A 13259-nucleotide genomic window follows, 5' to 3' on the forward strand; every position below is an offset into this window, starting at 1 on the left:
GTAATGTGAATTGCACAACTGTTTGGAATGTTGGGTCCCAATGCTCTTCAACTTTGAACTTGTTTGGCTTTATATATATTTTGATCTGAGCGTCACTGATGAGTCTTGTATAGACGAAACGCGCGTCTGACATACTTAATTATAATCCTGGTACCTTTGATAACAAGTAAGAATAAAAAATAATTGCAGAAAACAACAGTTTTGAATGTTTGATTGATTTAAATCGTTTTGTTAAAATTCAAATTTGTAGCATACAGATAACAAGATAATTATAATTGTAAACGTTATTATCACATGGTACTAAACATGCTAAAGGAAAACAAACTTTACTCAAATAAATCTAACTAAACACTTCAAAAATAAATAATCGTCACATAAATCATTTTTGCTAGCCAAGGGTTACGATCCGCTCTCCTTCTTTCCCTCTGTCGGATTGAGACGGAATTTTGGAGAATCGAGGTAATGATTTGTATTGGTCGCAGTTGTAAATGGCTTTATCCAATCAAAAAGCGCAAATAACATGATCACGTGTAAATGTAGAAATGTAGGTAAACAATTGCCACGTTCTGGTTGTGAAAAAAAAAAATTCCCAAAAAAAACATACGACAATATTTAGTGACAATTAAAATGTTCTTAATCAACATGATTAACTATTAAAAGTTTCTGTGTATGTTTCTTGTATAAATGTTGAAATGTCAACGTATATTTAAATTTCCTGCTTCAAAAAGTTTGTAGTCACTAGACGCTACCGTTTTTTCATCTCCACACTTAAGAGAGTCAAAGTACTTCCATTGGCCAAGAATAATGTATTCGTGATGAGCGTGACTTCAATCAACTGATAGATGGCGCAACATTGTTATCACAAATATTGACACAATCTGCCAAGGGTGAAAAGCAGGGAAGTAGATCATCAACCTTAGCTAGCAAAAATGCACATGAATATACAAAGTTTGAAAAATACTTTAAACTAATAAAGCAGTATCTTCTTCCAGCAGAGGCAGATGAAGGTAGGATGTGATTTAAATCAAAAGTTCGAAGCAATCGTTTGTATATGCACATGGTGGCTATTGTACATAAATAAGGAAAACACAGTACCATTTATCCGGTCTACTTCAGTGCAGTACCTATAAAGATAACTGTACAATTGTGTATGGACGTCAACTTTCAACTAATTGATATCCATCGTAATCGATATTTAATATAGGTGCACTTGTGTTTGCTATGGTATTTGGAGATGTTTCGTGATATTTATTCATAAAATGCCATCATTGAGTATTTGTATGAACTTTCGAAAATTAAAAACTGTTGAAGTAATTAAAATTTTACATATGCATACAATCTAATTCAAATCAAATCAACTTAGTAATTTGAATTACACAACTGTTTGGAATGTTGGGTCCCAATGCTCTTCAACGTTGTACTTGTTTGGCTTTATATCGATTTTGATCTGAGCGTCACTGATGAGTCTTATATAGACGAAACGCGCGTCTGTCGTACTAAATTATAATCCTGGTACCTTTAAGAACTAGAAAGAATAAAAATAATTGCAGAAAACAACAGTTTTGAATGTTTGATTGATTTAAATCGTTTTGTAAAAATCCCGATCTGTAGCATACATATAACAAGATAATTATAATTATAAACGTTATTATCACATGGTACTAAAGAAAAACAAACTTTACTCAAATCAATCTAACTGAATAGTTGCGAAAAAAATAATCGTCACATAAATCATCTTCGCTAGCCAAGGGTTACGATCCGCTCTCCTGCTTTCCCCTTGTCGAATTGAGAAAGAATTTTGGAGACTCAAGGTAATGATTTTTATTGGTCGCAGTTGTAAATGGCTTTATCCAATCAAAAAGAGCATACAATGTATAACATGATCACGTGTAAATGTAGAAATGTAGATAAACAATTGCCACGTTCTGATTGTGCAACAAGTCTTTGCCCCGAAAAAAACCGAAAATATTTAGTGACAATTCAAATGTTCTTAATCAACATGATTAACTATTAGAAGTTTCTGTGTATGTTTCTTGTATAAATGTTGAAATGTCAACATATACTTAAATTTCCTGCTTCAAAAAGTTTGTAGTCACTAGACGCTTCCGTTTTTTTCACCTCCACACTTAAGATAGTCAAAAGTGCTTCCATTGGCCAAGAATAATGTATTCGTGATGAGCGTGACTTTAACATGTTTAATCAAACGATAGATGGCGCAACATTCTTATCACAAATGTTGACACAATCTGCCAAGGGTGAAGAGCAGGGAAGTAGATCATGAACCTTAGCTAGCAAAAATGCACATGAATATACAAAGTTTGAAAAATGCTTTAAATTAATAATGCAGTATCTTCTGATGATGAAATTTTCTTTGCAGGTCGTTTGCGTTTTATAACGGGTTCCGTTGACAATATAGGACGACTGGAAATTAATTATAGAGGTGAATGGGGAACAATATGTTCTAATAGTTTTGGTCATGTTGAAGCAGCAGTAGCCTGTAGACAGCTCGGATATTGGTGTGTATTACATTAAAAGCAGACTCACAAATGTATCTATGAATTAGTATAATGTAACACTACACGAAAAGGCAGATTTACAACAATTTGGGCAATCATGTAAATGTTTGACAAATATAACTACTTTTCTGGCAGATATATTTGCGGACATACTAATGTATATGTAAATGCATTATTCCTTTGGAATTATTTAGGACGTTATCAAAGATATGCTAAAGATAATTATTTTATTTCCATATCTTTATTCATATTCTAAAGATATGTAAAGATAGGCCTTAGATTTGCATGCACTTTCCAGGATAGGAGATGTATACAAAGTTTAAAATTTACATATTTGTTTTACAGAGGTGTGGGCAGTTTTGAGAGACCGCGGTTTATAAAACATTTACAACCAATGTAAATGCTGTCAAATGTTTATGTTATATTTGCAAACGTTTTTCGATATCGTTCATGCATGTAAAGAAATGTATTTTATTTACTAATACTTTCCAGTATTATAGTTATTTTGATAAATATCGATATTTGCAACATATCTTTACAGACGTATGCAAAGTTTTGAGAGACCGCGGTTTATAAAACATTTACAACCAATGTAAATGCTGTCAACTGTTTGTGTTATATTTGAAAACGTTTGTCGATATCGTTTATGTATGTAAAGGAGTGCATTTTATTTACTTATACTTTCCATTACCCATAAATATTTTGATAAATATCGATATTTGCAACATATCTTTACAGACGTATGCAAAGTTTTGAGAGACCGCGGTTTATAAAACATTTACAGCCAAAGTAAATGCTGTCAAATGTTTGTGTTATATTTGCAAACATTTGTCGATATAGTTTATGTATGTAAAGACATGTATTTTATTTACTTATACTTTCCATTATCATAGTTATTTTGATAAATAATAATATTTGCAACATATCTTTATAGACGTATGCAAAGTTTTGAGAGACCGCGGTTTATAAAACATTTACAACCAAAGTAAATGCTGAAAAATATTTGCTTATTTTTGCAAACATTTGTCGGATGTATTTATGTACGTAAAGAAAAGCATTTTATTTACTTCATAGTTAGTATATGAAACATTGGTACTGTTAAGTTGTCTTCACACAGGTATAGCTTTGCGAGACTGCAGTTTATATCTCGCATGCACAACAAACGTAAATGAGGGTCGTGATTAGAGCTAAAAAAAGAAAATAAGAAAATAATTTACTCCCAAAAAATTAGATAAAAAGGGTCTAATGTATACAGAATAGAAAATAATCATGACAATGGGCATAAAATATAAAAAAAAATTAGAGAAATATGATCTAAATTATCATAGAATACAGATATGAAAGACCTCATCCAGACCCTAGTAAATGCTGTAAGATGTGTCGATTATTTCGCATTTACGGAAAAAAATAAATCCATATATTGTATAGTACTTTTTGCAGCAAAGTTCACGTATTGATGGTTTCAGAGAGTCCCACCGAGCGAATATTTGAATTGAAGTAGATATTGTTCTTCCCGATTCAAAACAGAACTGCTTGAAGATTTAATTAATGATATTAAAAAATGGCAAGGTGCTTTTTATATGTCGGACCGATGATATTTTTTTTTCTATTTCAATAAATAAAGAAATCTCCAAAGCTTTACTCCAGAACCATGGAAATTTTTTTAAACAGTAATGGGATTTTTTTTTAAGATCTTGCTTGCATAACAAAACACTGCTTTAAAATGTCGTCCATAACTTTCCTTACAGCAGATTTTACAATTCAATATGTTTGTATCAGAACGGAAACTTTAACTAAGACGATGAATTGTAACAGTAAACCAAGGAGGTTATATCTAATATAACCTCCTTGAGTAAACTGATATTTTTTTTTACATCTTATAGCCACATAATAAATGGGTAGATGGATTGATTTGTGTAAACGTCCAGTTGCAAATACTACATGAATATCAGGTGTAGGGAGAAATGCACTTTTATAATAACACTGTACTAAATTGTAAGCAGCTTTTCCTTTTGTACTTCAAAATTTGAAAACAACGATGTCATTAAGAATGAACTCTAAACTAGAATAAATAAGATCAAATCGATAAACACGGTACGTTTTCTCAATCGAAGCTTAAGTCTACCAATCTTAATGTGGACTTGGAAAAAAGTTAGTTTAGCTTCTGCTTATTTGTGATTTTTTTGTCATTTTAAACAAGAGAATACAAAATAATCATTTCAATATAACTTGAGCCAAGGTGTGTGTTTTGCATTATCCTATAATTTCAAAATACACGAGTATGCACATACATGTATTTTATCAGAATGTTGTCAGACTGTTTATGTTTACAATTGAAAATGTCTAATAATACAATGAAGAAAGAGATGATGATGATGATGGGAGTTTTAACGACCTCGACTGGCTATACTGCGAAGAAAGAGCATGAATTAACTATCCCTTAATAGGTGGTAAATGTGTCACTTGTATGTAAATGAAGGGATTTTCCTGACTGTGAAATGGTTCATCTGTTAACACTGCAAGGTACTTTAAAAGGAAAACCGTATGTGTTAATTACCAAAATTGATCAAATACAATGTAATGCTAATTGTGTATAATAAAATCCAGACGTTGTAAACAGATTATACCAATTACGCAAGCCAAGAGTTGCCTGATAAAGACATTATTAAACATGCAGTTTGTATTCGTGAAAACGTGTTAAATTAATACTTTGAAAAACGCAGATAATTTAAAAGTTTATATGCTAGAAAATTAAAAGAGAAATAAGGACAGTTACTGTAACATTGTATCTAAAAATATGTTGAAATTATATACAGTAAAACTGTTTTTAAACAATTATCTTTTGTATATAAAAAAAAAACATTCTCGTTTCCCCGCTTCTCATACATGTAGCAGATATAATAGATTCGATGCAAAGCAAGTAATTTAATTTTTGAATCAGGTATAATAATCTCTGTATTTCGTGTTTTAACAAGAATAAAAATGACCAACATTAATGAAAAAAAAAACTACATCAATTTCAATAACCTTCCTGCTCCTGTATCAGTTTTATTCTAAAGATATATAGGGTAGTTTCAATCAATTCAAAATTTTGATAAAATATCTTGGTGCCCTTTGGTTTCCCGATCTTGACTTTATCCTATTTAAAGGTATAATGATATAAAAAAAAATCCCAGTACATGTATTTGTTCTAATCGAAGGCTCAAAATTTTTAAAACATTTCTTAGCAATAGCATTTCATTTCAAATAAAAATAATGTTGTTGCTGAATGATGTACAAATGTAAAGTTAGTCGTCAATATCGAACTCTACCTCCATTTTCTCACCAGTTACAACATATTAAAATTTGAAAACCTTTGGATAACCCAAATAATTAAGTCGTTATATTCAGCTGATCTACGAAGGCTACATTAACGTGTGGGAGAAAATCGGACACGGTAAGGGCTTGAAATATTCGAGTTAACCTTTTGATGAAAGGTTCATAAGTCATCGCACGGAAACGACTGGAGCAGTCCGCCTGCTCGTCCGCAGTACAACAATAAATCAATAACGGGACTGGAAATCCGGTAATAAAAATAGCAAGTTATTAATAAATGTAAAATAAATCCGGTTTACTGTCACATTAATTCTGACATCCTCGTGTTTATGTCGTATACTTGTTAACTGGTGTTTGTCTTTGAGTCGCTTTTTGTTTTTACTCAATGCAATAAGCAATTTGTCGGCACTGATTTTTGAAACTTGTCAGCAACAAGGCTGATATATTCCTGATATATAAGTTTTATAAAACTCTGGCAAGAATTGTACACGTTAGAGAGCTAACAGGACCGGACGGAAGGACGGACGCCCGATATTTTAATGTCCCCATCAACGCGTCGCGCGGGGGACAAATCTTAAAATCATTTGGAATTTAGATTCATTTTAATTTACACTTTGGTCTTCGGAGATGGGTGTGTTTTTTGGTTGGTTTGAGTTAGATATGATATACAGGCCTGGTACAGCTGGTAAAAAACGCACCTTTTCACAAAGTGGGAAGACAAAACGACTCACATGCGATTAGCAAATGTGCCTTTTTGTGGGGGGCATATTGGTCACATGGGCGTCGGGAAAAGCCCGAGAGTATTCACAGTCTTATAAGGAGTTTTTCTAACAAGTATACAAGTGTTTATGTAAATTAAAAGGGTTGCTATTTCTTTATTTGCAAAAATGGAAATGTGGGATATACACAGCAACCGGCCAATTAACGACAATCAAAACCAAAGACATATAGATAACAAGTGACTAATGCAGAATGGACAAGTATTTTTCTACTGCTAATCTGTTACGGTAGTTTTAGTAAAGATTTGTTGGTTTCTTGAATATGAAAGATAATAATTATAAAAAAAGAAGATGTGGTATGATTGCCAATGAGACAACTCTCCACAAGAGACAAAAATGACACAGAAATTAACAACTATAGGTTACCGTACGCCCTTCAACAATGAGCAAAACCCCTACCGCATAGTCAGCTATAAAAGGCCCCGAAATAAGTATATTTAGTATATCAAGTATTAAATATATCAAATTATAACATCACATGTTCACAACAATAGTAAGATTTAAGCTATAACAGCAACATAGTTTATTCTCCCAGTACGTATGTGTTAGTCTTGAAAAAAACTCAAACCATTATGACATAAGGAGATGTGATATGCAACTTTCCATCAAAGTCAAAATGAAAAACATGTTAGCTTGCTATATTTGATATCTCCCAATTACCATCCCACTATGAACTGCTTATACAAAAAGATGTTTTGTCACCAAATGATTTATAATAATTTATAAAATAGAACATCATTATTATATGCTAATATAAATTGTGTGCCCTTGGCTAAATACTGGGATCATATTGTTTTACCAGTGTCCTTTCGACAGTCCCACACTTGGTATACTAGTATAGGATTATACGGCTGATTTCGTAGGATTGTGTACAGTTTTTAAGCTTAAACTTTTAAATGATGTACCTGGTGTTAGTAAATACACTAACGATTCGCATCTTGTCAATTTTTTCTTAATTTTATGACAGGTTGCTAAATTTGGCATTTTTAAATATATTGCGCCGATATATTTTTTTACCTATATTGAGGGTGCATATATATTCTCAGGATCATTTTTTCTTTAATAATTTTTCACGAACGACAGAATGTTGAACTTGGTGTATTTGAGTGAAATTTTGCATAGTTTGCAAGGTTTGTCCGACCATGGAAGTATATAATACTTCCACTTCCATGGTCCGACTAACTACGCACACAACCCACACGTTTACATAATACAAAGTATGCTATATTAAGATTGTGTATTGTATCAGGATGTTGATTTTATTTTTATTTTTCACAAATAACAGAATGTTTAACCTTTCTTGACTGCTGCACCAAATGTGTTTTTCAGACACAACAATTCAAATTGCACTGTATCGTCATGTAACTGCATGAAATATTTGCCACCGGACGTTGAGCAACCATCAAACAATCAATTCAAATTGTACTTCAATATCACTGTTTACCAAATTACTGTATTCTGTAACGTCACACGTTTTCTGTCAAATTCTAAGCGTATCGGTCAACTTTGAAGCAATGTATATAAACACAAGGATGATGACATATGTGTTTCTATATATATAAAAAAAAAAATTAAGAGGATGTGGTATGATTGCCAATGATACAACTCTCCACAAGAGACCAAATGACACTGAAATTTACATCTATAGGTCACTGTACTGTCTTCAACAATGAACAAAGCCATACCGCATAGTCAGCAATAAAAGGCCCCTAAATGACATATGTAAAACAATTCAAACGAGAAAACAAACGACCTAATTTTTGTACAAAATAATGAACGAAAAACAAATATATTACATAGCAACAAACTAAATTACAGACTACTTGACTCGGGACAGGAACATACAGAATGTGGTCAGGTTAAACTCATTTAAAGACGCAAACCCTCCCTCCCCCTAACCTGGGACATAAACTGGACCCCTGTTGTGTTCCCTTATCGCTACACTAACGGTGCGAAGCTTAAGATGGAATGACGGACCAGTTTAACTTGGGACAGTGGTGTAACAGTACAACATGAGAATAAACTGTAGAAATCAGTTAAAAAGGCTTAACTCATCAGATGGATACAAATAGAATACATCTAACAAAAACAAAGTGGACATGGAAGGGTACTTATAAGACTTTAAGTACAGAGTACTCGCAGTTACTGACAGCTAGTTGAAAGCTAATAACTAATACAAAAAGCATGCATCTTAGAGGCATAATCCGGGATTTTATGTTAGTTTTTAGTTTTCTCCGTATATAAGAACAAGCCATCTATTGAAAAATCTTTAAAAAAAAAAGAAAAGTTAAAACAAGGCATTTTCCCTGTGTAAATTTCTCGTCAAAATTGACGTTTTCTAATCAAATTTACGAAAAAACAAAAATGGTGACCGCCATTTTTTTATTACATATTCCGATGTAACTCGATTCAAAGTACAAGTGTGCCAAAAATTTTAGAAATCGGGAGATATGCCATTCGGTGTCGTGTTATCTTGAAATATAAGTACACAGTTTGGATAATGAAGAAAAATTGCCCACTTAGAGGGGAACACGAAACTGCATTGAAAATGAAAAAAAAATCTGGAGCAAAAAAGATACTACTTTTAAAAAAGAAATTAAGAAAAATTAACATTAAGAGATACAATCATAATAATTTAGTGAAATCTTCTATGAGGGTGTGGATGGAGTTTACAGAATAGAGAATAATGGGCTAAAAAAAATTAAGAATAGAAAAGAAAAGGATAGGCCAAAAATTTAAGAATAGAGAATAGTGGGCTTCTAGAATATAAAAAATAAAGAATAATGGGCAAAATTTATATAGAATAGAGAAAGAATGGCGTAAATAATATTAAGAATTGAAGAACACCCACCTCCCTCCTTTTCCAGACCCTCTTTTATCCTATGACTGTTAAAAGAAAGAAGCGCCGTAATTCATAGGAACAAATAGATTTGAAATATATTATTTTTTCTCATAAAGTCTTTTGTATAGTTGAAAACATTGTCAACCAGTTATACTTATTATTAGAAATGAAATTGATATCTATTCGTTATTTCACGAATCACAGAGTTCAGTTTACTAGTGCATTTTACGAATAATGGACAAAAATTAAAAGGACAGGAAATCACATGACAAAAAAGTCACGATTTACAAAAAAGTTACCTACATATTAAATTTGATTATCATTATTTACAATGAACAAGATGTATATTTGGGTAGTTCATTTTATGACTTTCATTTAACAGAGTTCTAGTCTTAGGTCATTTTTTTTACTTTTGTGGACCATTCCGTTCATTGTATTCATCCGCTGGCGTTGTTGCATGTCTCCTCTCTACTCTGACGTCCTGGGTAGCATTTTTCATTTCTGTACTTTTGTCTTTGTGTTGTAAACGTTCACACTTAATTTTTTGTGCAAATGCTTAATGAAACTTGGTTGATAAAAACGAAGCACTCAGTCTGTCATAAATTAGTTTTGGCACAATCTTAGTACTAAAGATTAAACTCATCTGCTAAGAGTGTATCTAGTAGCAATCTTAGAAGGATTGACAGCCTTTAAACTCATGTTGCGCTTGCAACCCTTGGAGTACTCTTTACCCTTCTCGGAACGATCGGTTAATTTTTATTTGCTCTACTTAAATCGTCTTTGAATTCTCATAGCATATGATACTTGTCAACATTCTTTTTTTACTGAAAACTTTACAGAAAATTGTAAGAGTGGTCAGGGGCACCCCAATCTTTATCTTAGTTAATGAAATAAGCAAGTGCAGTTTTTTTTTCAGCGCATAACTGTTGTCCTAACTAACAAGAACCTAAGTTCACGAAACGTAACAAGTAGATGCATCACAGGAAAGCAGTATTTCCCATACCCCCCACCCCCCCCCCCCAAAAAAAAAACTATTAAAAAAAATCACTGTTGCTAGTACCTGGACTATGACCTGCGACCCCCAATGTCCATAACTTATGTGCATTGATTAGTAGATACAATCATGAAATGAGTGTTCGTCTCTTGCCAAAAGCAATTCATTTTAATATTTCTTTTTTACATTTGAGCCACCTGTGATTTTTTTTGAAGCATTTTTTACAATGACTTAATTTATAAACTAACCTCACATTTTGAATAGCAATTTGAATATATGGGCATTTGCATTGATAGATTCTGCCAGATTTGCACTTTGCATAATTAACTAATTACAAATTAATTTATTTAAAAAGGTCACGTTTGGTATCCAAAGAAATAAAACTTCAATAGATAAACCTTTAAATTGAAGTTCAACCTGCATAGGTATTACAACATCGTGAACGGAGGAGTTGTATGTAAAATAAAAGATGTCGTATGATAGCCAATGTGACGAATACTTTTATCCGCCAGGGACCAAAGGAATTGATATTAACAGCTTCAAAGATAAGCATGATGCGAGTTAAATATTGTAAAATCAGAAATGTGCCTAGATATATATATAGACACAGGGGCTTGTCACCTTTTTTGTTTTATTCTTTTATTGGAAAAAAATTTCAACTTACATGTATTTAGAGTTTTAAACACTTATCAATGCGATTTAACAATAATGGTAGTTTATGTATGTTGCCCCTCTTTCCTTATTTTCCGCCTGTGTGGAAAGCAAGTACAATGATACATGTGTTAGACTCGGCTGTTAAAGGACAAATGATACATGTAGTTATTTTAAGACTTTGCGTAAATATGTATAAGAAAGAAGTGCAAGATATTCCATTATTCAAACACGAATCATATACATTTCGTCTTGTTGTACAGGGTACAATTGCCTTATTTTTTTTAAACATAGTTTTTCCATGATACGAGTCCCTATCAACATTAGTGTAATATGTATTTGTCGTTTACAAATCTTCTTGGATTATCTTAAAACTTTTTGAGACTTATATAACCTTCAATCTTGTTTCAATGTTATTTCAATTGAAATGTGTGCAAAGACTATGTTAAATGCAATTATTGCAACAACAAAAAAACACAAAAAAACCTTATTTGATCATGATAGAAAATATAAACAGCTGCGCCATGAGCGCATGATACGCCCGTCACCTTTTCAAAGAATAAAGTTCAATAACTTCTCAATGTCATATCAGAAAATCATTAAAAAATAAAAGGAGGTTATTTTAATAGATATAAACCAGTCACCAAAGTTTCATTATAACTACTCAAAGCATTGTCCGAAAACTGGAAAGTCCTCCCTTTTTTATGAATAAAATCACGTAACTCGGAAACTTTTTAAAAAATCTAAAATTTTTAAAAAATGATAGGGAGCTCACGTCAATAGATATTAACATGGAAGTATGATATTAACAATTCACCAAAGTTTCATGCGAATTGGGTCATAAAATCTAAAATTTATAAAAATCGAAAGGGAGCTCAATAAACATGTCAAAATATAGATATAAAAAATCACCAAAGTTTCGTGCAAATTGGTGAAAGTGTTCTTGAGTTATTGTCCGAACACTGGAAAATCCCCCCTTTTTTCATAAATAAAACCCCAAAACTCGAAAACTTAAAATCTAAAATTTATAAAAAACGAAAGGGAGCTCACGTCAATAGATATTAACAATTCACCAAAGTTTCATGCGAATTGGGTCAAGCGTTTTTGAGTTATTGTCAGACATGTTGACGACGGACGGACGGACAGACGGACAACGGTATACCATAATACGTCCCATAAACGGGCGTATAAAAAAACGATTCCTGTCAAAGAACATATGAACGCTGTAAAATATTAGGATAAAATAGGCGGTAAATGAGATTTCGAATGATTGATAGTTCGATAACTTGTTTTAAGTTTTGCGTATTTAAAACAACACAATCAAATGACAACGGGAGCATTGTTTTAAGACAATTTATAAATCATAAAGAAATGATAATTATTTGTGCCTTATTACATGGAAGTATTATATAATACTTCCATGCTTATTATAATGATGGATATTGATACTAGCGGTTGTCTTCTATTGATCTTTTCGGACCAGATCTTTCTGTAAAAGGTGATAATTGTCACACTTAACTGCTGATAAACCCCGTTGATCAGAGGAAGGGCGACATCTCGTCGATGGAATGATATTATCTATCGATTTTGTTTGATTTCATTGGTAAATTGTATGTCAATTATGACACGTGACTCACTGGTTCTTTGTTTGTAATTTTTAACTTTAACAAGAAAGTTTTTGCAGACGACGCTTCATGAAGCACACGGAGTTCAACATCTCGTGACAGGACTTAACGGATAAGGAAAATATTCATCAATAGATTTAACGTTTATATAATTATGTGTGCAAACTAGCCGATGCTTTTAAAACAAAAGCATTCTCTCAAGATGTGTTTTGTGTCAAATATTATGTGGCAACTTTACTACAGATGAAGGAATATTTCTAGACTATTTCCGAAACTTGGACTTTTTATAAAAACTTGATAAATCGCTCGATAACCTTCCGAATGCGACCGATTTTAAATTTGTTACTATCTAGTATTGTTTTGGCTTAATTTGTATATGTGTATTATTTCTACCAGTAACAAGAGATATATATATATATAGTATATATGTCTCTGCAGTAACATATAATACATATTGTAGTATATGTCTCTTTTAAAAAAAAAGTAAATTCTATGTTTTATAAACAGAGTGAGTTATGACTCGTGCAATTCCAGAAG

The 13259-nt window shown here is 32.1% G+C and overlaps 1 protein-coding gene across 1 annotated transcript in view; it reads left to right on the forward strand.

Annotated features, from left to right (window-relative positions):
* Positions 1-13259, forward strand: part of LOC139504046 (uncharacterized) — a 108335-nt gene that overhangs the window by 22529 nt on the left and 72547 nt on the right. Inside the window, exon 10 of the mRNA XM_071294105.1 lies at positions 2378-2516. Within this exon, the coding sequence (XP_071150206.1) occupies positions 2378-2516 (139 nt within the window). The remainder of the gene's footprint in view (positions 1-2377; positions 2517-13259) is intronic.

This window comes from Mytilus edulis, chromosome 14 (genome assembly GCF_963676685.1).
Source record: "Mytilus edulis chromosome 14, xbMytEdul2.2, whole genome shotgun sequence".
Lineage (NCBI taxonomy): Eukaryota > Metazoa > Mollusca > Bivalvia > Mytilida > Mytilidae > Mytilus > Mytilus edulis.